The sequence below is a fragment of the Lissotriton helveticus genome, chromosome 5_1 (genome assembly GCF_964261635.1).
Source record: "Lissotriton helveticus chromosome 5_1, aLisHel1.1, whole genome shotgun sequence".
NCBI classification, from domain to species: Eukaryota; Metazoa; Chordata; class Amphibia; order Caudata; family Salamandridae; genus Lissotriton; species Lissotriton helveticus.
This window is the reverse complement of record NC_136065.1, coordinates 1,092,672,312-1,092,695,696: the sequence shown is the minus strand read 5'-3', so window position 1 is coordinate 1,092,695,696 and position 23,385 is coordinate 1,092,672,312. Positions and strand designations below refer to the sequence as shown.

Below are 23,385 nucleotides of genomic sequence, written 5' to 3'. Positions count from 1 at the left end.
ATGTTGATCCAGGCAGGAAGGAATTGTTGCAGTCTTCCCCCCAAAGGAGTGGAATGTTGGGGGGGAAGGGGAGGAAAGTCATTGGGTAGGGGTAGAGGCAGAGCGGGAGTTGTTGGTTTGGCCTCTGCCTTTGTGGTTGTTACCCCTGTAATCCCCTCTTTGGTAGCTCTTCGTGAATGTGGATTGACTAGGGGTTTTGTAAGAGGTGGAGGGACTTTCGGAATAGTAGCCTCTAGTGTTGCCTCTGTATGATGAGCGACGAAAAGAAAGGTTGGGAGCTTGATGCTGCAAGGCTCCCATAGAATTTGCTGTATAAGTGTCTTTCTTCATCTTTTCTAAAGACAGGTCAACATTTGGGCCAAATAAGTGTGTCTCATCAAATGGAATTTTGTACCTTAGGTTTAAAACCTGAGATACGTAGCCAAGCATGTCTACGTAGAAGGGTGCTGGTATTAATTGCCCTTGAGGCGGTATCTGCAGCATCTAGGGCACAGCGAATGGAAGTGTTAGTAATATTTTTACCTTCCTGTATAAGTTCATTGGCCCTATTTTTGTATGTCAGGTAGATGCTGCATTATGGGGTCTAATTCATCATAATGAGCCCTGTCATATCTGGCTAGCAACGCTTGGGTGTTGGCGATGTGCCAGATATTAGCTGCTTGTGACGCTGTTCTTTTACCTGAGGCGTCAAGTAGCTTGGATTCTTTGTCTGGTGGTGAGGCCTCACCTGATGTCTGAGAATTAGCATGTTTACGTGCATTAGACACTACTAAAGAGTCTAATGGTGCTGGACCTTTAGTATAGACTGGATCTGTAGGGGCAGCCTTATATTTTTTCTCAATGCGAGGTTTGAGGACCTTAGCCCTGATGGGGTCTTTAAAAATCTCTGTTGCATGTTTGATTACACCCTTAAGCATTGGCAAAATGGCAGTGGACCTTTGTGGGTTATCAAAAGTGTCTAGTAGGAAATCTTCCTCCACCGCATCTGTGTGTAAGTCCACCCCATGATATTGGGCAGCTAGGTTAAAACCTATAGTGTCCTCTGGCGGGGAGGGTCTAGAAGGGTATATGTCGTCTTGTGGGACATAAGGCACATCAGGGGTGTTGTAATCATCCCAAGGGTTAGGTGACTGAGGGGGACTATTGGTCCCTGCTGGGTGCACCTCCATCTGTGTCATCAGAGTCTGTGTCTACATCATCGTCTGGATTAGGGGATGGTGTAGGTGAATGGTGAGGTGGTGTAGGAGGAGGAACAGTATGGGGTGGTGGAGGAGAAGCCACCCTTAATGGAGAGGTTGCAATGTCTCCCTTCTTTGTAGGATGAGGAGGTGCTGGCGCCTCAAGTGGTCTCTTTTTGGAACTGAGAGTCAATTGGCCAGTTTTAAGATCCTTGACACAGCCGAGACCGATGGCGGAAAAAAAAACAGTCTGGGAATGGAGCCGATGCCCATGCACAATGTGGTCCTAAGGAGGAGACATCTATCTCGTGACTTCCAAATAACTTTTCAGGACAACAAACTGCAAACATCCGGGCCCAACACTAGGTGGCAATCTATGCACAGTGGGCAATCTATGCACAGTGTGCAATCTGCAGCTCATATGCCTCGTACAGTTGTTTTTCTTCTAATCAGTCTTTTGACTCACTCCTCTACTTGCTTGTAATGCGCATGGTCATCGACCCCACAGTTAGATTGTTTTTGCCCGCCATTTGGTTTGGTCGTGTGCTCTTCTGCTCCAGTCGACACCGGCATCGATCCTACTAAAATTTGATTGGTTGCTAACAATTCAACCAGGAAGTGTTGGCAACCATCTTGGAACTCCGCTTGAAGCCGAGTACCATAAAACAAAAAGTAAAAAATCATGAAAAAGGGGCAGGGTAGGAATACCCTGACACCCCAGATATGGTGAGGGGGACCGACAGGGACACTGCGGGGGGGAGAGTATTTTTTTTATTGAATTTTGCCGCAAACTTGTAGGTGGACTCACAGATCCATGGCAAATTTAAAAGATAAAGAAAAAAGACATACAGGCTTCTGCACGTCTTTTTTTTTTTCTCAAGGCCCAGGGCGAGCCAGATCCTGGGGGCATGAAGTAAATGAAGGACGGGGGCTCATGGGGCCCTGGCAACTGCCGCCTCCCTGGGGCAGTAAATACTAGAAATGTCCAACCCCTAAATACTAGCCATACCCAACACAATGTTCCCGATAAAGAACAACATCGGCACTCCACAATAAAACTTAAAAGAGAAATTTCATTTTTCGAAATCAAGGAAATTATATCGGTGTACGCGTTATGGCTGAGGACCACAACCTTGTTCACGACGACAAGCGCCATGTTTTGAAGTCATTATATAAAGAAAAACAATCAAAAAGAAGACGGAATCGTAAGAAAACAATGTGTGGGTTGCACACAACTGGTCAGCACTAGCTTTAAACATGGAAATGTAAAATACATTTAAAAATACATTATAAATTCATTCTATATATTCAATGAAAAAACAAAGGTCAAAGGGACATTATAGTTAGGCGCAAGTTAATTAAGACTTACGCCCTGCCATGCACAGTGTTGTCGTCAATGGTGTCACTGCAGATTCTGCAGTGTTATCAGTCACGTCATAGAACATGCCATGAGTGATGTAATATGGGAGGTATCTAGTAGTGCATGGTGAGGGTGACTTATTGTTACTTTGGATAACTATAACTAGTGGTTTTCAGTGCTTTTGTTAGTTTAAAACAATACTTGAACCTAACTATAATGTTCCTTTAACTTTTTTTTCCCATTGAATTTCCAAGGGAATATAAGTGGCTTTAACGCACCACGTTCATACTCTGTAACCCCAGTTTTACTTTGCGTAAATGTTTCCTTGTCCTTAGACACACTCACTTTATACAAAGCTGAGATAATTAAACTTGGAATACATAAAAATCTTTTGGGCCAATTATATAGTACAAACCTAGCAGATAGGCTGTGGGGAGTTTTAGTAAGTCCAAGGCAAAGACACAGAAAACATATGATTGGAGAAGTAGCTGGTTTTTAAGATCGAAAGAGGAGTGCAACTTAATCATGGTATCATGGGGTAATCAACTCTTTACTAAACTGAAGTAGGGTTGGGGCAATGCAGATAGATACTAGGATTTTGTGTTTGAAATTCGGAGTTCATAAATGGATATTTATTTTTATTTCTCTGCGCTTCATCTCCAGTGTGGTGCTGTTCTGGCTGCGGGTGTGCAGAGCGACCCAGAATATGGTGAGCTTGGAGGTTAGTAGCCAGACAGGCAGGTGTGCCAGTTGTGATGGCTTGATAGATGAAGTAGCTGTCCTAAAGGTACTGTGGGCTGTCAGTGTAGTCCCATCAGGAAGGGGATAATGTGCTTGATATTTATTAGGATGTGTACTTGCTTAGGGGAAAAGTAGGTGATTGTTTTCTTCTTTAGACAATTTAACAACTCATCTTGTGTGTTCTTTGGGACTCTTACATGCATTACGCCTAATTAGTTTCCAATTAAACCAGTAAGAAGATAACCAGCTGCCCGTCATTTCCTCGTAGGCTTACAGTTAACATAAGTGCACACATATTACATTAAGGTTTTTAAAAAGAATCATCATACCTGGGTCGAATACTAAGTTCAGGAACAGAGCAACTGAAGAGCGGATGGGAGATTGGCAAAAACCTAGCAATAGAGAAAACAATGCCATTATTCAATAGCCAAGTTACAATTTGACTTTTATGTTAGACGAGAAAACTAAGTCTGTCAGAACCCACAATGATCATTATATTTTAAACTCCACTTCTACTGTTGGATAACATTGACCAAAAACGTTTATTCAGTGAATACATTACCTAGAACTATAGGAAAAGGAGGCAAGGAAGAAAACTACAAAACATCCTGGTATGCTGAACAATATCCCCTGCCAGTAGCAGCTCACAATACTTCTTTGTTCCTTTTGGCAGAGAGAAGTATGGGGTTATTTCCTTTCTTTAATGTAGTGTATTGAAGAATTCTCTTTCAGTAGGAAACATTTATTTTTATGATAATGTTCGCATGCCATGCCCAGCTGGTCCTGAACTCAAGGCAGGGTGGGAACAGCCGTATGGGTTAAAGGTATTGCAGTTTGTAAACACTGAGTCCAGAGCACACGTAAAGTTAATTGTTGTAACACATGTAATGTGTGAGTATCACAGTCTTTGCAATGAAATAGCAAGAGTAAGGAAACAAGATCGACAAATTAAAGTTGATTCTTTTGGTTTTTATATACGATTGTGGTCATCCTTCAAGAGGAGATCCAAAGAAAAAACCAGCCGGCACATGTTTCGTCAGACGGGTAGTTACCCGTGACTCTTCAGGGCTGAATCTATTTGAAAAATGCGGTATCGGTGGACATGTGATATTTCCAACCCTGTCCTGATCGGGGCAAAGGGTTGCGAACAGCCACTGTGGGCCGGTATCGTACGGGTAAAACCAAAGCAGTGAGAGTTCACAATGACGTACGGGTGCTGCCATTAATTGTACAAAAGTGTTGGCATGCTGGACTGCAACACGGAGTGCCGAGAGTCGAGTGATGTGCTGTAACCGGATACGGTCCACCGATACCGCATTTTTCAAATAGATTCAGCCCTGAAGAGTCACGGGTAACTACCCATCTGACGAAACACGTGTCAGCTGGTTTTTTCTTTGGATCTCCTCTTGAAGGAGGACCACAATCGTATATAAAACCAAAAGAATCAACTTTTGTTTGTCAATCTTATTTCCTTACTCTTGCTATTTCATTACAAAGACTGTGATACTCACACATTACATGTATTACAACAATTAACTTTACGTGTGCTCTGGACTCAGTGTTTACATTTTGCAGGGTGGGTCGTGACCTACTCTTTCTCAGGGGTTTTGGGTCGCCACTGACCAAGTAGCATCGTTCTTATTTTTGTACTCTTTCTAATCTCACCGCTACCTGATGTGCGCCAACATTTTCTGAATACTAAAACCCTACGCAGGATTCTTAGCTAAAGGTATTGCAGTTTGTCCATAGCACAACGTGCGTGCAGGGGCACTGACCACAGGCATGACATGCCAGATGAGAATTGCCTTTTGAGAAATATTCTATTTTCCTCACATCTGCAGAATCATCACATCTCCAGGCGTGGATTACAATGAACTCCCCTTGACTCTAGTAATTCTCTTTTCACAAAGAGGCAGCAGACCCAATATTGGTAGTTGGCACAATCACTATAAGCTAGTCAATGAGATTCAAAGCTAAAATTTTAATTAATGTGGATGAAATGTCAATTATCAATAAAGTAAGCATTTTATCACCAGTGTTCTTTAGTGAATTTTCGGAAATTAAGCTAGCTCTTCATACAAAAGATGGTTTCAGTTCATACTATGGTTTTTCCAAATGCCTACATTTACTCCATGGTAATCAGAATGAGAAAATTAACTCTGTTAACACCTGACCAGTCTGACTGCAGCACATCTTCCAATGTTGGCCCAAACTTGCCGCCCAGCTTACTTGGCCCTCCAGATGTTAGACACTCCATATGTTGCTAAATGTGTAGCTCTTTTTTAAAAATCTTGTTTGAGAATGCGTACCAATATAGGGCCTTCCTTACTTAGATGTGTTGTTATATCGCCGTTTTCTGATCACTATGTAACTGCTCTTTTTCAATACTATGTCATAATCATTAATTTGTTTTTTATAAACTGCATTATGAATATGTGTTTTTATATTGATTATTCGATATTGTAAATGTACTTTTTATGATTCAACAATATGTTAATCGAATAAAAGTTTTTGAAACGAAACGAAACACCAGTGTTCTTTAGTGAATTTTCGGAAATTAAGCTAGCTCTTCATACAAAAGATGGTTTCAGTTCATACTATGGTTTTTCCAAATGCCTACATTTACTCCATGGTAATCAGAATGAGAAAATTAACTCTGTTAACACCTGACCAGTCTGACTGCAGCACATCTTCCAATGTTGGCCCAAGGACGATGACATTTCTTTTTGGAATTTTTTGACTAATGTGATAAAAAACACTCTTTCAATAAAAAACGCAACAACCATAATACCGGAGTAGCTGTGATCTATAGAAGTCATTAGAAGATTTTCTGAATTGGGAACCGGTTACGGAAATATGGTTGTGTTTTAATAAAGCACAAGTTACTACTTGTGTAACGATATATCTGTAAGAGACATTAGTTAGTGATAGATTCCTTACCTTAGAATAGATTCCTTACCTTAGAATATCCCCAGGCGTCAGACTGGATCCGGAATTATTTGCGTAGCAGTACCCTTGCGCATCGGTAGGCGTCGTCTGCGGCTCCGCGTCCGTCGTCGGCTTCGTGATGACGTCGCCGGAGTACTTAGACGCCGCCTTCGCGTGCTGACGTCAGTTCTTAGACACAGCTTTTCCGCGCCAGAAGCGCTGAGCCATGTTAAAAACCAACACTGGTGCCATTGAAACTAGAGCCCTGAAAGGGGAAAACCCTAACCCTAGATATCGGTTCGCAGAACGGGGAGGATGGGGGGTCGGTAAGGAATCTATCACCAACTAATGTCTCTTACAGATATATCGTTACACAAGTAGTAACTTGTGCATCTGAAAGAGACACGTTAGTGATAGATTCCTTACCTTAGAATAGATACCCCAGCAATACCAACCCCGGTGATGGGTCTGCGAACCAATAATAACACCAGAAAGTCCTGGAGGACAGAACGGCCAAAGAAGCCATCCCTCCGGACTTGGCTGTCCAGGCAGTAGTGTCTTGCAAACGTGTGCAGGGATGCCCACGTAGCTGCCTGACAGATGTTTTGTAAGGGCACCCCCCCGCCCAGGGCAGTTGTAGTCGCCGTGGCTCGGGTGGAATGAGCCCGCAATCCAACAGGGGGCTCCTTTCTAGCCAAGGAGTAACATGCCTGGATACACAAGATGATCCACCGGGAGACGGTCCTCTTGTGCACCGCTTTCCCCTTCTTAGCGCCCACGTAACCAACAAAGAGTTGGTCATCCACCCGGAACTCGCGTGTGCGATCCAAGTAGAATAAGATCGCACGTTTTGGGTCCAGACGGTGGAGCCGCTCTTCCTCTTTAGAGGGGTGCGGTGGCGGAAAGAAGGTTGGCAAGGTGATGGACTGCCCGATGTGGAAGGCTGTGACAATCTTGGGCAAGAAAGATGGCTTAGTACGCAACACAACCTTGTCCAGATGGACAGAAAGGAAAGGAGGAGTACAAGAAAGGGCCTGGAGCTCACTCACTCTCCTGGCAGAGGTGATGGCAACCAGGAAAGCAGTCTTCAGAGTAAGAAGGCGGAGAGGACAGTTGTGAAGTGGCTCAAAGGGAGCGCACATTAGAAATGTAAGAACAAGGTTCAAGTCCCACTGAGGCATCACAAACGGAACAGGAGGGAACATGTGTGATGCCCTTTAGAAATCTATTTACAATAGGGGACTTGAACAAAGAAGGTTGATCAGGCAGCCTCAGAAAGGCTGAAAGGGCAGAAAGGTAGCCCTTGATAGTGCCCAGAGCAGAGCCCTGCTGGGCAAGAGAAAGAAGGAAGAGAAGAACCTCAGAGAGAGGGGCAGCAAGAGGATCCACAGCCTTTGCTGTGCACCATGCCACAAATCTGTTCCACCTGCAGGCGTATATCGACTTTGTGGAGGGACGCCTGGCTGCCAGAATGACATTACAGACTTCAGGAGGCAAGTCAAATGGCCTCAACTGTCGCCGCTCAATCTCCAAGCATGGAGGTGGAGACTGGACAGGTTCGGGTGGAGGACCGTCTCCAGCTGCTACGACAGAAGGTCCTCCTGAAGAGGCAGACGAACCGGGGGAGCGACTGACATACTGAGTAGCTCTGGATACCAGTACCTTCTTGCCCAGTCCGGAGCCACAAGGATGACTTGGGCCCGGTCGCGCTTGATCTTCTTCAGCACTCTGGGCAGAAGTGGTATAGGCGGAAAGGCGTACAACAGACCGCAACTCCACTCACGACGAAAAGCGTCTCCGAGCGAGTGCCACTTTGGAAATTCCAACGCGCAGAACAGATGACATTGTGCGTTCTCTTTGGTGGCGAATAGATCTAACCAAGGCTCTCCCCATCGCTGAAAGAGGCCTTGCGCCACGTCTGAGTTCAGACGCCATTCGTGATCCATCATGCACCGACGGCTGAGCTCGTCCGCCCTGGCATTCAGAGAACCTGGCAGGTGTTGAGCCACCAGGGTCACGCCCTGGCGTTCCAGCCATTGCCAGAGGCGCAGAGCCTCCTGGCAAAGGGTCCATGACCCCACCCCGCCCTGTTTGTTGCAGTACCACATGGCGGTGGTGTTGTCCATGAACACCTGCACTACACTCCCCCGGACAGAGGGGAGGAATGCTTTCAGTGCTAGACGAATCGCCCGCAACTCCAAAAGGTTGATGTGGAGCCGGGCCTCCGCAGGAGACCAGAGGCCTCTGATCTCCGCCTCTCCCATGTGGCCTCCCCAGCCCTGGAGGGACGCATCCGTCACAACTACGTGCTCCGTTGGGGAAGGGAGAGGGATCTGCCGCTGACCCAATCGCGGTCCGTGAGCCACCACTGCAATTGTCTCGCAGTGCCCTCCGAGATCAGGACGTGGCCGGACAGGTTGCCCTGATGCTGGGCCCACTGAAACTTCAGGTCCCACTGCAGAGCCCGCATCCGCCACCTGGCGTGATGCACCAGTAGGATGCAGGAGGCCATCAGCCCCAGAAGCCGCAGCGTCAAACTGACCAAGACCCGGGATAAAGGCTGAAAGTGTGGAATCAGAGCCTGAACATCCCGGACCCGCTGTTCGGGAGGATAAACCCCGAAACTGCGCCGAGTCCAGAACCGCTCCGATGAAGAGGAGCTTTTGAGAGGGGCACAGGTGTGACTTCGGCACATTGAGGGAGAACCCCAGCTGGTGCAGGAGGTCTGCCATTGTCTGGAGGTGGCTGACGACTGTTTGGGGCGAGCCCGCCTTCAACAACCAGTCGTCGAGGTAGGGGAAGACTGAAACACCTAACCTGCGCAGATGAGCTGCGACCACCGCCATCACCTTTGTGAACACCCGTGGGGCGCTGGTAAGGCCGAAGGGGGACACGGTATACTGAAAGTGCTCGTGGCCAACCGTGAACCGCAGGAAGCGCCGGTGGGCCGGCAGGACGGGGTTGTGGAAATAAGCGCCCTGCAAGTGAACTTCTCCTTCCGGAGGAAGCCGTTGACGTTCTGTAGGTCCAAGATAGGGCGTAGGCCCCCTTTGCCCTTCTTGGGTACCAGAAAGTAGTGGGAGTAGCAACCACACCCTACTTCTGGCCCAGGAACGCTCTCGATGGCCCCCTTGGCCAAGAGGGCCGTAACTTCCTCCTGCAGAAGCCGCAAATGATCCCCCGGTACGCGGTGGTACTGCGGTGGCATGGCTGGAGGGGTCGCCTCGAAGGGGAGGGATTAGCCCCTTCGGACGATTTGCAGCACCCACCTGTCCGACGTGACAGTGCGCCAGTGGAGGCGGTGATGGCGAACCCTGCCCCCCACTGGCGTCACATGGGCCTGAAAGCACGGACTAGGAGGGTTTTGAGGCGGATGCTGCGGGGGAAGGTGTGGCCTGACCTCGCCGTTGTCCCCGACCGCCGCCACGGCGGTTTCCACGGCCGCCACCGCGTTGGGTATTACCCTGCGGAGCGTGGCTGGCAGCACGTGTGGGTACAACCCTTCCGTGGCCACGAAAGGAGTGAAAGGCAGCCGATTGCTGGCACGGGCCGAGAGGCCCAAGGACTTGGCCGTAGCCCTGGAGTCCTTAAACCGCTCAAGCGCATGGTCTGCCTTGTCGCCAAAAAGGCGACGGCCATCAAACGGCATGTCCATGAGTGTATTCTGGACATCAGCCGAGAAGTTGGCGGACCTCAACCAGGCGTGGCGACGAATCGCCACCGTCGTTGCCATCGCTCTGCCCAGAGAGCCGGTGGTATCCAGTCCACACCGGATCGAATAACGTGCAGCATCTCGGCCTTCGACAAGGGCTTGGCCGAGTTTAGCCCGTACCTCCAACGGGCATTCTGGCAGCACGTTTACGACCGTATCCCACAGAGAGTGGGTGTAACGGCCCAAGAGGCACGCGGTGTTGGAAGACCGCAGTCCCAGACTCAGGGAGGAGAATACCTTCTTGCCGTATTGCTCGTACCTCTTGGATTCCATGTCAGGGGGCGCAGACGGGAATGCGGTCTGGGAATTTGAGGCCTGGATCACCAGGCTCTCAGGGGTGGGGTGGGTGGACAGGAAACAAGGGTCACCCGGGGCCGGGCGGTGGCGTCTGGGCACGTTCCTATCTACAGGCGAACCTGCCTGGACCAAGTGCCCAAAAGAAGGTCGGTTAAGGCCTCGTTAAACGGCAGCAGAGGCTCGGCTGAGCATGACTGCGGCTTAAGGACCTCAGTGAGGAGGTTAGTCCTCACGGCCGCGACGGGGAGCTCAAGGTCAAAGGCCTTGGCCGCCCTCATCAACACCACACTATAGGTTGCCCCCTCCTCCGTAGCCACGGTAGGAGGTGAGACAAAGCCAGTGTCCGGCGAAGTGTCTATACCACTGGCCTCCCCAAGTTCACCTGCCCAGTCCTCCTGAGACTGGCATTCACGTGCCAGAGGGTCCTCAGACCCCTCCCAATCCTCATCACCCATCTCCTGGTACTCAAAGTTAGCAAATGATGGGGACGGCGCGGGGGTGACACCTGAGGGGCCGGCGCCGGGGAGGTCGTTAAATCCTCCGGTGACGACCCGGATCCGGATCCAGCGGGGCCCTGCGGCGCCGGGCCCTAAGGCGCCAGCGGCGTCGGAGCCGAAGCACCCGACGGCATCAGGGCCGAAGCCCCCGACCCGCTAGGACCCCCAGACGGGTCCGCTGGGCCGGAAGGCATCACGGAGCCTGTCAGAGGAGAGAGGGACCTCATTGTCATGAGGAACCGCTCGATCTCCTCCGGCGCCACGTTAGGCCCAGGGACCGTAGAGTATGGGGCCGGACGCGGCGCCTGCGACTCCGACGAAGCCGCGTGGGCGGTGTCACCTGAACCCCCGGCCGCGTCGGGGGGGAGTCGGAAGAGCGATGACGTCTCTTCGACCCCGAGGAGTGATGTAGACTCCCGGAGCTTCGATGGCTCCTCTCTCGCGACCAGTCCCTCGACCTCCGTCCGGAACGGGACCGTTCTCGGCGCGGGGCCGACTGCCGGAGTTCGAGCCGCTTACGGGACCGCTCCCGTCTAGCCTTCGAAGTTAGGGCCAGGCAGTCGGAACAGGTCTTGTCGTCGTGGTCGACGCCGAGACAGTGGAGACACCGACGGTGAGGGTCGGTGACCGACATCAGCCGGTCGCAATCCTCACAGGGCTTAAAACCAAGCATCTCTACCGGCACCGTTCGGAGTCGAAGACTTCTAAAGAGGATGATCAAAAGATCCAAAAGGTTTAGTCAAAAAGTGAGTAAGGTACCACTGTTTCCGGATCTGCGCTGCTGGCGCGGAAAAAAGAAGAACTGACGTGAGAACGCGGAGGTGGCGTCAAAGTACTCCGACGACGTCATCACGGCGCCCACGACGGACGCGGAGCCGCAGACGACGCCTACCGATGAGCAAGGGTACTGCTACGCAAAAATTTCCGGATCCAGTCTGACGCCTGGGGATATTCTAAGGTAAGGAATCTATTCTAAGGTAAGGAATCTATCACTGACGTGTCTCTTTCAGATGAGTCTTTAAATATCTTAGGTAAAGGAATACCTCAAAAAAGTCATTAGGAATCGTCACAAATCAAATGCATATAAATGATAGTCTACATTTTTTAAGACTGGCTAGACACCTATTTAACCACTTGGATGCTAAGGCACCTCTTTGCACTTCAATATAATTTCCATTGAAGTGAATGGCAACTCCATGACGAGCTGAGCTCGTCATGAGCGTCGAAGGAGTTAAACAAGCAAAGAGAAAATTGAGGACTACTTATAATGACATTCATCCCATTAATTATAAATAGCTAAAATGTATTAAAAAATAAGATTATATACCAAAATGGCAAGTTACTTACCTTCTGTAATGCAATATCTGGTAGAGACATGATCTAGCCGCAGATTCCTTACCTTTAAACATCCAGACGTCGGGCTGGATCCGAAAGATTTTTCTTAGCAAATACCCCTGCTCTCCAGTATATGGCATCGGTAAACTCTGCGTGACGTAGTTGGCTTCGTGTTTGTCATGTTGTCAGTGTCATCAATATAACCACCACTCCGGCACACTGACGTCAGTACTTTTCACGACTTTCCACGCCAGAAACGCTAAGTCATGAAGTGACTGACCACTGAGGGTTAGTAAAAAATTGCTAGGGCTGTGACGGGGAACATTCCTGACACTTGAAACCAATTCTGAAGTGTGGGGAAGAAGGATGGGTTGTTAAGGAATCTGCGGTTAGATCGTGTGTCTACCAAATAAGGCGTTACCGAAGGTAAGTAACTTGTCCATCTGATAAGAGACATATAGCTGCAGATTACTTACCTTTAATCAGATACCCAAGCAATACCATTACGGAGGAGGGACGGCGAAACGGCTTAGACTAGAAAATCGTGTAAAACAGAGCGACCAAACTGGCCTTCTCTGCGAACCTGAGAATCTAGGCAGTAGTGTCTGGCAAATGTATGCAGAGATGCCCTCGTGGCAGCGTGGCAAATATCAGAGACGGTAACACCACGCTGGAGACCCATGGTGGCAGCCTTTGCCCGAGATGATGTGTCATAAGCCCTTCAAGGGGATCTTTTTTCAATAAGGCGTAACAGATTTATACACAGATGATAACCCATGGGGATATAGTCCTCTTCTGGACAGCCCGGCCTTTCTTTGCACCCAAATACTCTATAAAGAGTTGGTCATCCACCCGGAAATCTTTGGTTCAATCAAGGTAGATCGAGAAAACTCTTTTTGGGTCCAGACGATGGAGACACTCCTCTTCATTAGAAGGACGTAGCGGTGCATAGACGGTGGGCAGGGTAACAGACTGTCCCAGATGGAAGGGTGTTACCACCTTAGGCCGGAAGGATGTCCTAGTCCAGAGTACTACTTTGTCCGGAAAGAACATCAGGTTAGGAGGCTGTGAAGATGATGCCTGCAATTCACTAACCCTCCTGGCAGAGGTTATTGCCACCAAAAAGGCTGTCTCGATGGTGAGCAACCTCAGAGGACAGTTACGCAGCAGCTCAAACGGTGCACACACTAGAAGAGTGAGAACCAAATTAAGGTCCTATTGTGGCATGATGAATGGTGAAGGAAGAAATAAATGAGTTAACCCCTACAAAAATGTCTGCACCAGAGGAGATTTGAACAGAGAGGGCTGATCAGGTAGCAGAGGAAAAGGTCAAAAAGTATCCCTTCAATGTACCCAGAGCAGAGCCCTGCTGGGCCAAAGAAAGTATGAACAGGAGAACTTCAGATAAGGGAGCAGATAAGGGGTTGATAGACCGGTCTGTACAATATTTACAAAATGTATTCCATCTGCAGGCGTATACACCTTTTGTGGAGGGACGACTCGCTGCCAAGATAACCTCACAGACTTTGGGAAAGAGGTCAAAAGCTGTCAACTGTCACCGCTCAGTCTCCACGCAAGGAGGCGGAGAGTGGACAGGTTTGGGTGGAGAACTCTTCCCTGTTGCTGCGACAGAAGATCCTCCCAAAGGGGCAGCCGGACTGGAGGATCGATGCTCATGTCTAGACGCTCGGGATACTAAACTCTTTGTGCCCAGTCCGGAGCCACAAGAATACCTTGTTCCCGGTCGCTCCTGATCTTTTCGAGCACTCAGGGCAGGAGTGACATCAGCGTAAAGACCTATAGAACGCCCGAGAGCCACTTGTGGTGAAAAGCATTGCCAAGCGTGTTGCAAAACAGTTGACATTGCGCTTTCTCTTCGGAGGCGAGCAGATCTACCCAAGGCTCTACCCACCACTGAAAAAGACCTTATGCTAACTCTGGATGGAGACACCATTCGTGATCCACAAGGCACCTTTGGCAGAGCTTGTCTTCTCTGGCGTTCAGAGAACCGGCCAGGTGTTGAACCACCAGGAAAATGCCCTGATGTTCCTGCCAAGTCCAGAGCCGCAGAGCCTCTTGACAAAGAGTCCACGACCCCACTCTGCCCTGTTTGTTGCAGTACCACATGGCGGTAGTGTTGTTTGTGAACACCTGTTCGAGCCTTCCCTTTATTGACAGCAAACCGAAGCTCCAACAGGTTGATATTGAGCTTGGCTTCCACCGGAGGCCAGAGTCCTCTGTTCTCCACCTTCCCCAGATGGCCACCTCATACCAGAAAGGACGCATCCATCACTACTGAGAGATCTGGGTGGGAAAGGGAGAGAGATATGCCCTTGAACCAATCGTGGTCTGTTAGCTACCACTGTGGGTCTTTTGCAGTACCCCCTGAAATCGGACCCAGGTTGGTGAGACATCCTCGATGCTGTGCCCATTGGAACTTCAGGTCCCACTGCAGAGCCTGCATGTGCAACTGTGCATGAGCCACTAGCAGGATGCAGGAGGCTATGAGGCCCAACAGCCTGAGTCATTCTCACTCGAATCCAAGATAGAGGCTGAAATATCAGTATCATAGACTGAAGATCTTGGACCAGCAGTTCGGGAGGATAGGCCCGAAACTGCACTGTGTCCAGAAGTGCCCCAATAAAAAGGAGCATCTGAGAGGGAGTCAGGTGTGACTTCTGCACGTTGATAGTGAACCCCAGCGAATGCAGGAGGTTCGAGGTAGCCTGGAGGTGGGAAACAGGTGCTTGGGGCAAGCCTGCCTTCAACAACCAATCGTCAAGATAAGGGGAGAATGGAACCCCTGATCTCCGCAGATGGGCTGCAACCACCGCCATCACCTTTGTGAACACCTGAGGGGCGCTGGTTAGGCCAAAGGGGTGCACCTCAAATTGAATGTGCTCATAATCCACCGTGAACTGCAGGTAGCAACGATGGGCAGGCAGGATGGGAACATAAGGACAGGCATCCTGCAAGTCCAGCGTTACCATCCAGTCTCCCGGGTCCAAGGCAGACAGGACCAGAGCATGGGTGAGCATCTTGAGTTTCTCCTTTTTGAGCAAGTAATCGAGGGCTCGGAGATCTAGGATAGGATGAAGGCCTCTGTTCTTTGGGACCAGAAAGTAGCAGGAATAGGAACACTGCCTATTTCGAGGCCGGGAACCCGCTCTTTAGCTCCCTTGGCCAAGAGAGTTGTGACTTCCTCGTGGAGCAAAGTAAGGTGATCCTCAGTCAGTCGATCGTACACTGGAGGTATAGATGGAAGGGCAATCTCGAGGGGGAGGGAGTAGCACCTTCAGACTTTTTGCAACACCCACCTGTCCAATGTAAGTTTTTGCCAGTGGTGGAGAGGATTGCATATTCTGTCACCGACTGGCCTAGAGTGATTCTGGAGGATCAACTGTTAACTTTTGATTTTAAACGGTCTCCCATTCTGGACTCTGCTCAGTTATCAGCGCCAAGACACCCTTGGCTATATGGTGCGCTATATACAATTTGCATTCTTTATGATGGCGGAATTAGGTTATACCCACTTCCCACAGGAAGTGGTCATACAGGGGGCGGATTGACCCCAGGGGAAAGTAGCCTATTGGCTACTACTCTACACTCTCCTAAAGTCCCTAAATTTAGCATTTAGGGGAGCCCCTGGCACCAAGAAATCATATATCTGCCAACCTAAGGAGAAGGAGGACACAGAAAAGCCAAGAGAAGCAAGGACTGTGGAGAAGCAACTGACTTGGTGTCAACCCTGCCGGACTGTCATCTGTTTCCGACAAACTTGCACCAAAGTCACCTCGTCCTGCAGCTGCTGTCCCTCCAAAAGCCTGGGAGGACTGCCTTCAACAAAGACCCAGGAACTCCAGTGGAGTAGCAAAGCTGCTTCGATGCATCCTGCAGGTACTCCAAAAGAACTGCGAGGACTCCGGACCGCTGCAGATTTTTGGTTTTTGACTATATGTGGTCCATGTGTGTGGGGATATTTATATGTGAGTGGTGGGACGTGACATATAAATATCCCCACACACATGCACCACATATAGTCAAAAACCAAAAAGTGCTCCAGCGTAGTCGTAGGTCGTAGCACGCCGCATTCCATTAGAGGGGTGCGAAGACACCAAGGGGTCTTTTGGTGTGTGAGGGGTATTTTACAAAACACTAAGTGCTCCCACACCACAGTGGTGAACACTTCCCTCTGACCTTTAGTTGGATTCTTTTTGTTTATGAAAGTAAGTCTGTGGAGTAAGAATCCTTCTCTATTTACTCTGCCTCCCCCTCCTGTTTCTTGGTAAATCTGTAAATAAGCAGACCATTTCTAGATGGGTTTCCTTGGATATGTAGCATTGTTACAAAATCGCAGGTAAAGGCCTGCTCTCCAGATGGGTTATCTGCTCACCTTGAGGTGGAAAAGTATCCCAGATGGGTTATCTGCTCACCTTTGAGGGGGAAAAGTATCCCAGATGGGTTATCTGCTCACTCTTGAGGTGGAAAAGTATCCTCCTCCACTTAGAGATAATCCTATATAATTTGTCAGGCAACTTGCTGGGCCTTACAGCAGCAACATTGTCAAAATTAGCATGCTGTTTGCCATAGGTTTAGTCTGAAACATTTGTCTCCTCAGACCTCTTCTTTGCAGTGGTGCTTTGGGAGGGGTTTATAGAAGGGCTAAGTGGCAGCAAATATTCGTCAGAAAAACGGGTTATCTATCTGGCAAGGTTCTTTTTGATGGATATGGTGCTCCCACAGATTCTCTGTCACCATCTCTCCTCCCCTCTTGAGGATTATGTTCTCACATGCCATATTTTGTTACCTCTACTCGTTGCATTCTTAGCCTCTTCAGGGCTAAAAAAACAGGATGTTATTGACATTGCGGGCTCCAGTAGATCCACAGACTAAGTACTCAACCTCACTTCTCATTTCCTAGCTCAAACGATGTTGCTCGGTGTCGCCTGGTGCTGCTGAAGAGACACTTATGAAACATTTCTAGATCCAACATTGCAATAACATACAGTAATGAAATCTGCTAAGTGTTCATATCCCTCAGAGAGAACGTTACGTAAGTTAATTAGCGTGTTTATTCATAGCATGGGACTAGCCCTTCTGAACCAGATGAAGTTACCATTACGTAACCCCTGATACTCTTAGTTTGTAGACTTTTTACCACTTGTAACTTGTGGATATTGTGACACGTACTGATGAGACTGGCAATTACTTTTAGGACTTTTAATTCAGAGCCATGCATCAGTGTGTCATACATGTCATTTACCCTTCACTGTTCACGTTAGTTCTCTTCTTGAACAAAGGAGCCAATATGGGGTATTTTCTGGACAATGGCCAAGTGTTGACATGAGAGAACTGATAATGGGAAGAGATATGGACTTACACAAACATAGTCACTATAAAAGGTACTGTTATGCTATTCTTAAATCCTTCATGTTTTTTGCGTTCTCAACATATGGTGGATTAAACAGCAAGTGAGAACAAGAAATTGAGATGAGGAAGGCATCAAGGGGCAGCATAGATCTTCAAAGACATGTTTAGAGAACCTTCTTGGCCAAATTCTGCGCTGCTCCGGGAGGAAGCCTTGAGAATGTAATGTCAGTAGAATTATTACAAGCATAAATCACAAACCCACTCAACATCTCTCTAATATTAACATAACTGGTGAATGCGTGGTTACTTAACAGCATTCTTCATTACTTCGAGTCCTGGTCTTCCCATTCCATTCTTTACACATGAGCAATTCGCCTGCTCCACAGAACCTAGTTGAGGTCAAAATTCATACCCCAATATGGCGCTGATTACTCAGCATCCATAAAGGGGGAAGCACATCAGCAAGACAGCCTGAGAATACCAAAGAAACTCAAAAGAAAAACAATCACCAGAAACAACAGAATATTCGGAGGGAGGGACAGGATAAGGGATGGAACGGGAACACCAGGACTCAGAGTAATGAAGATTACCATTATGTAAGCAATCATTACCTCCTTGTCCATTTTCCCGTTCCATTCCTTACATGAGGCCATACCCAAGCACATGGTGATTGATCCACACTGAAACCAAAATTGATGCAACACACTAGATCTGTTTAATTCAAAACTACAGCATAGATCTCACATTGAGTACAACTGATAAAACAAGAGCAGCAAAGTCTGAGGATGTAGCCATCCCAACTTAAGATGGTAATGGGAAACAGGTGTGTTGGGAGAAGCCCATGTAGCAGCATTACAAATGTCACGGAGGGACGCCCCTTAAACACTGCCCAGAGTTGACCGACCCCTGGACTGAAGATGGAAGAGAAAGGTGAGCAGCCTCGTATGACAAAAGAATAGCATACTTGATCTACGAGTCACAGTGCATGAAAAAGGATTTAGACCATTCCCAGAGACCCCATACGGTAACAAACAGTGAATCCACCTGCTGAAAAGAACTGGTACTGTTTAGGTGGATGCGAAGGGCCCTCAACACATCCAGAGAATGGATAATCTCCTCCTCCAGTGAGGAAGGGTTAGGACATAAAACCGTCAGGACAATTTCTTCTTGACAGCGGAAATCTGCCAAAACCTTGGGCAGAAAAAATTGAGTAGGGCAGAAATCCACCTCGTCAGGACAAACTTGAAAGGAAAAAAGGAAATAATTTAGCAAAGCCCCAGTTTCACCAACCCTGTCCCCAGAATAAACCACATCCAAAAACAAAACCTTAGTAGAAAGAAACTGAAGGTCAACTGAAAGAAGAACTTCTGAGGGAGGAACTGTCAATGCCTGAAGTATGAACGGATGATCCGTGGGGGAGGGTGGTTTGAGAGGCGGGAGACAGGACCCTCAAGCAAAAAAGTCACCAAGTGCCAGGTCATCAAGGGAGAAACAGGGGACAAATCTGAACCTCTAAAAGCAAGAATGGTGGCCCTCTGGGAACAAAGAGTAGAGACCGCCATGCTGAACACAAAACCATCCATTAAAAAGTCTAATGCCTTGACCGGATCACAAGAATCAGGAGACACACCCTTCCCCTTACACCAGAAGTCAAAGTTCTTCCAATGATAACTAAGTCTTCGGGGTGAAGACCCGAAGATGAAGCAGATAACAGATTAAATTCTGGATGGAGGCATCCAATGGATTGATTTGGTTATTATTACAATATATTACAAATCTTTTACATTTAGCTGCGTAGCAAGCTCTAGTAGTGGGACGCCTTGCTTCTTTGATAATGTTCAGGGTGAAAGGTCTACAAGACCTCATGAAAGGCAAGAGCCACCTCAAGGGAACAACCCTGAGCCAACAAGGTCAATCTCTCAAGTGCTGTACCTCCAGCCGTAGGCGCAAGAGAGAATGGGCTGAGAAGAGGAACCCACAGTGGAGATGGATGAATGGAAAACCTCCAATTGGGATGCACTGCCAAAACCTGAAGAAGAGGAAACCAAGGTCTCCTAGGCCATTCTAGGATGACTAGAAGAACCACTGCCTGATCCATCCGAATTTTCCTGCGAACTCTACGGAAAGGGGGGAAAGGCAAACGGAAGCCCCGGGGCCACGGATTGGAGAAGGCATCTATCATCTAGGCTGACCTGTAAGAAACCAGGGTGCGAACTGAGGGAGAAGGGAAGTTTGTTCCATGGCACAATGATCCAGCCAGTGGAAACTAGAGAGACTGTGCTTAAATAAAAGGCATGACAGACATACGTTCACAGACAAGGGGAATGCCCTGCTCAAAGAATCTGCAGGCCCATTCTCCTACCCCAAAGATAGACTGCCAAGAGAGGAGAAGATTCCTCTGAGCCCACAGGCCAATCTTCTAGGAATGGAGAAACAGAGCCCATCGCATCCCCCTTGCTGGTTGACATATGCACGTACGACCTGGTTGTCTGTCTGGACACAGACAGTCTAGTTTCGAAGGAGAGGAGTGAAACAAAGAAGTGCCTGCCAAAGCCAAACCGCCATCAAATCCCTCCAGTTCGGTGACCGAAGAGACAAGAAGTGTGACATCTGCCCTGGGCCTTGGAATTCCCAGATCTGCCCCCCCCCCCCGTCCCCCCCACCCCTTCACCCCCCCGTTTGGAGCTAGCATTGGTCATCAAGACCACCGAGGGAGTAGGATTGAGACTGAAACCCCTGGAGGGATTGTGGAGCGACAACCACAATTGGAGAGATTCCTGAATCTCTGGGGTAACAGGAATGAGCGCCTTGTATTCCTGAAAAGCAGGGTCCCAGTGACGAAGAAGGTGATACATGAGGAGATCAAAATGAAGCTGGACCCAGGGGATCACTTGCAGAGTGGAGGTCCTCTCCACCTGACTCCACAGACAGGCAGACACCTGAGGTTGATAAAAAACCCAAGAGAGATGTTGGAACGGAGACAATTGTCTTTCAGGAGACAGGAACACCATCCCCAGATCAATCCTGAAGGCGGCCTGATGAATTTTAGAGAAAAAGAGGGATGCAAGGAGGACTTTCTGTAGTAGATGAGAAACCTAAAGGTTTCCAGAAGACTGCAGACCTGTAGCATCTTCTCCGTTGCCTTGGAAAAGGAAGAAGATACAATTAGCCAATCATCTAGGTAAGGGTAAGGGTAAAGGTAGACTTGAAAACCTTGAGAATAAAGAATACCTACCAGGGGGACAAGAGTTTAGTAAAAACCATATCGCCGATGAAAGGTTGAAAGGAAGTAACTGGAATTGGTAGTGCCTCGTGCCCACCGCGAAGCGCAGAAATTTCTGATCCACCAGATGGATGAGAACATGCAGGTGCACGTCCATCAGGTCTAGGGATGCGAGGTAGTTTGCCTGATGAACCAACTGGATGATTGACAGTAAAGTCACCATCGTGAAGTGTTGATATGGAATGTGCATATTCACACCTTTGAGATACAAGACTGGACAAAATTCGCCTGAGGACTTCTGCACAAGCAACAGGATGGAATAATATCCTAGTCTCTTCTCCTGGGGTGGGACCTCAATTATTGCTGCCTTCTCCAAAAGAAGCCGAAGCCCAGGTTTAAATTGTCAACTAAAGGAGGGAAATCTCTGTTTGTCCTGGGAGCTAAGGCATGGAACAAGCTTCCGCTTTGCCTTCGATCACTGTCCCATAAAAGTCATTTTAGGAAATCCCTGAAAACCTGGGTGTTCTCCCTCACAGATGCTGCGTGTAGGGCACTAGTGTAATGTACGCGTTCACTGAATGACTTTTGTTCCTCCAACCTAAATTCATCTGGGCTGGCAGAGCGCCAAGATACTCCTTGGAGTGGTAGGAGCGCTATACAAGTGACTATTACATTACATTACATTACATTTATGCAATACAGCTTGCTTCATATGATTAAAGGACAGAGAAGACTGCTTGAAAACCAGAGCTAGGCGAGAAATAAATTCAAGCTGCTTATTGTCTGAACTGCTCAAGCAAACGATATTCCCTGCCACTGGTGACAAAAGAAGCTAAGTCGAACTCTAACACAAGGGATGGATAACCACTACTTTGGAGAAGGATTGGTTGAGACAGCAGTTGACCGAGACTGGGATTTATTCTACTCCACGACCCTTGCTTCGAAAGGGCTGGCTTAGTGCCTGTAGCCTGAGAATAGACAAAAGGCACGGAGATATCCAAAACCTCTCACCTTGGACAGAGGGCAAACAGGAGCACACGGCTTCATAATTTTCAGCCAACTGCTTCACCATCTCCTCAAGTTATGTACCAAATACCTTTGAACACTCAAAAGGCAAATTCAAGAGGACAGACTTCTGTGTAGTGTCCGTCTTCCATGCCTGCATCCAGATATGGCCACGAGAGCAATAGAAGGCCCTGATGCTGCTGCCACTGAACACAAATTATCAGAGGGTATGTCGGACAAGTAGCAGAGCTGAAGTTTCATCAAAGCCAGAACAGAGGTAGTATCCCATCCCTCACTCATCTGCTGTGTTGGAGTTTAAAAATCCTTCAAAAGGGACTGGACCATATAATTCTTACAGGCTGTTGCCTTGATGGAGAAATTGGAGGTGGCGTACAATTTCTTCACCGGCCCCTTCACCTTCTTATCCACAGGGTCAGAAGGAAGGGCGTCCTCTGAAAGAAAACCCAGCCCTCAGGTTATCTACCTTGATGGACTGCGGTAATTCTTCTGAAAACCACTCCAAAGCACACCGAATGCTCAAACAAAGAGGTAATGCAGACTTATAAATCTGCATCCACTCATGTGAAAGTATTTAGCATACCGTGCAAGGGTAAAGAGTCATGGTTAGGGCACTGATACTGAGTAAAAAATGCAAATGCTACTTACCAGTATGCATCTGTTCTTGGCATGTAGGTCTGCTGACGCCAAAAAACCACCTGACTTTGCCGTTTTCCGTGTTTCTTTGAGGAGGAGGAAGGAAGGAACGCTACCACTCGCGGAACCCGCTCCGCGGGTCCCGCTTCGCTGCTGCCACCACCGGACACACAGGTAGCTGCTGGGTGTGTGAGCGTGAGACAGGGCTGCGAGCGTAGGACCCGGGACTCGCTTTCCCAGGAGTCCCGGTAATCCTCAGGCCGAGTCACCTGGCCCGCTCTCCCTGACCGCCCCGCCCAGCTGCAGTACCTTAAAAGACTCTGCCTCCCATAGCGTGTGGGGACGCCAAAAAACCACCTGACTTTGCCGTTTTCCGTGTTTCGTTTGAGGAGGAGGAAGGAAGGAACGCTACCACTCGCGGAACCCGCTCCGCGGGTCCCGCTTCGCTGCTGCCACCACCGGACACACAGGTAGCTGCTGGGTGTGTGAGCGTGAGACAGGGCTGCGAGCGTAGGACCCGGGACTCGCTTTCCCAGGAGTCCCGGTAATCCTCAGGCCGAGTCACCTGGCCCGCTCTCCCTGACCGCCCCGCCCAGCTGCAGTACCTTAAAAGACTCTGCCTCCCATAGCGTGTGGGGACGCCAAAAAACCACCTGACTTTGCCGTTTTCCGTGTTTCGTTTGAGGAGGAGGAAGGAAGGAACGCTACCACTCGCGGAACCCGCTCCGCGGGTCCCGCTTCGCTGCTGCCAGCACCGGACACACAGGTAGCTGCTGGGTGTGTGAGCGTGAGACAGGGCTGCGAGCGTAGGACCCGGGACTCGCTTTCCCAGGAGTCCCGGTAATCCTCAGGCCGAGTCACCTGGCCCGCTCTCCCTGACCGCCGCGCCCACCCATCACCTGGTGTCAACATATATAGCTGTGAATAACGCTGCGCGGGAGCGCCCGGGGCTAAGCCCGGGCAAAGGGCGGGCCCTCTGTGGCCCTCAGAGGCCCGAGGAGACTGGGCTGGGCCACAGATCTTGGCTAGGCGTTCTGAGCTTCCCCTCGCCATTTCATTTGGTATTTCCGTGTTATGTCCTGCCG

The 23,385-nt window shown here is 48.8% G+C and overlaps 1 protein-coding gene across 3 annotated transcripts in view; it reads right to left on the bottom strand.

Annotated features, from left to right (window-relative positions):
- Nucleotides 1–23,385, bottom strand: part of PDCD11 (programmed cell death 11) — a 627,216-nt gene that overhangs the window by 266,982 nt on the left and 336,849 nt on the right. For all 3 annotated transcript variants that reach the window (XM_078643694.1, XM_078643695.1, XM_078643696.1), the window contains exon 21: nt 3,609–3,671. In XM_078643694.1, coding sequence (XP_078499820.1) covers nt 3,609–3,671 — 63 coding nt within the window. The remainder of the gene's footprint in view (nt 1–3,608; nt 3,672–23,385) is intronic.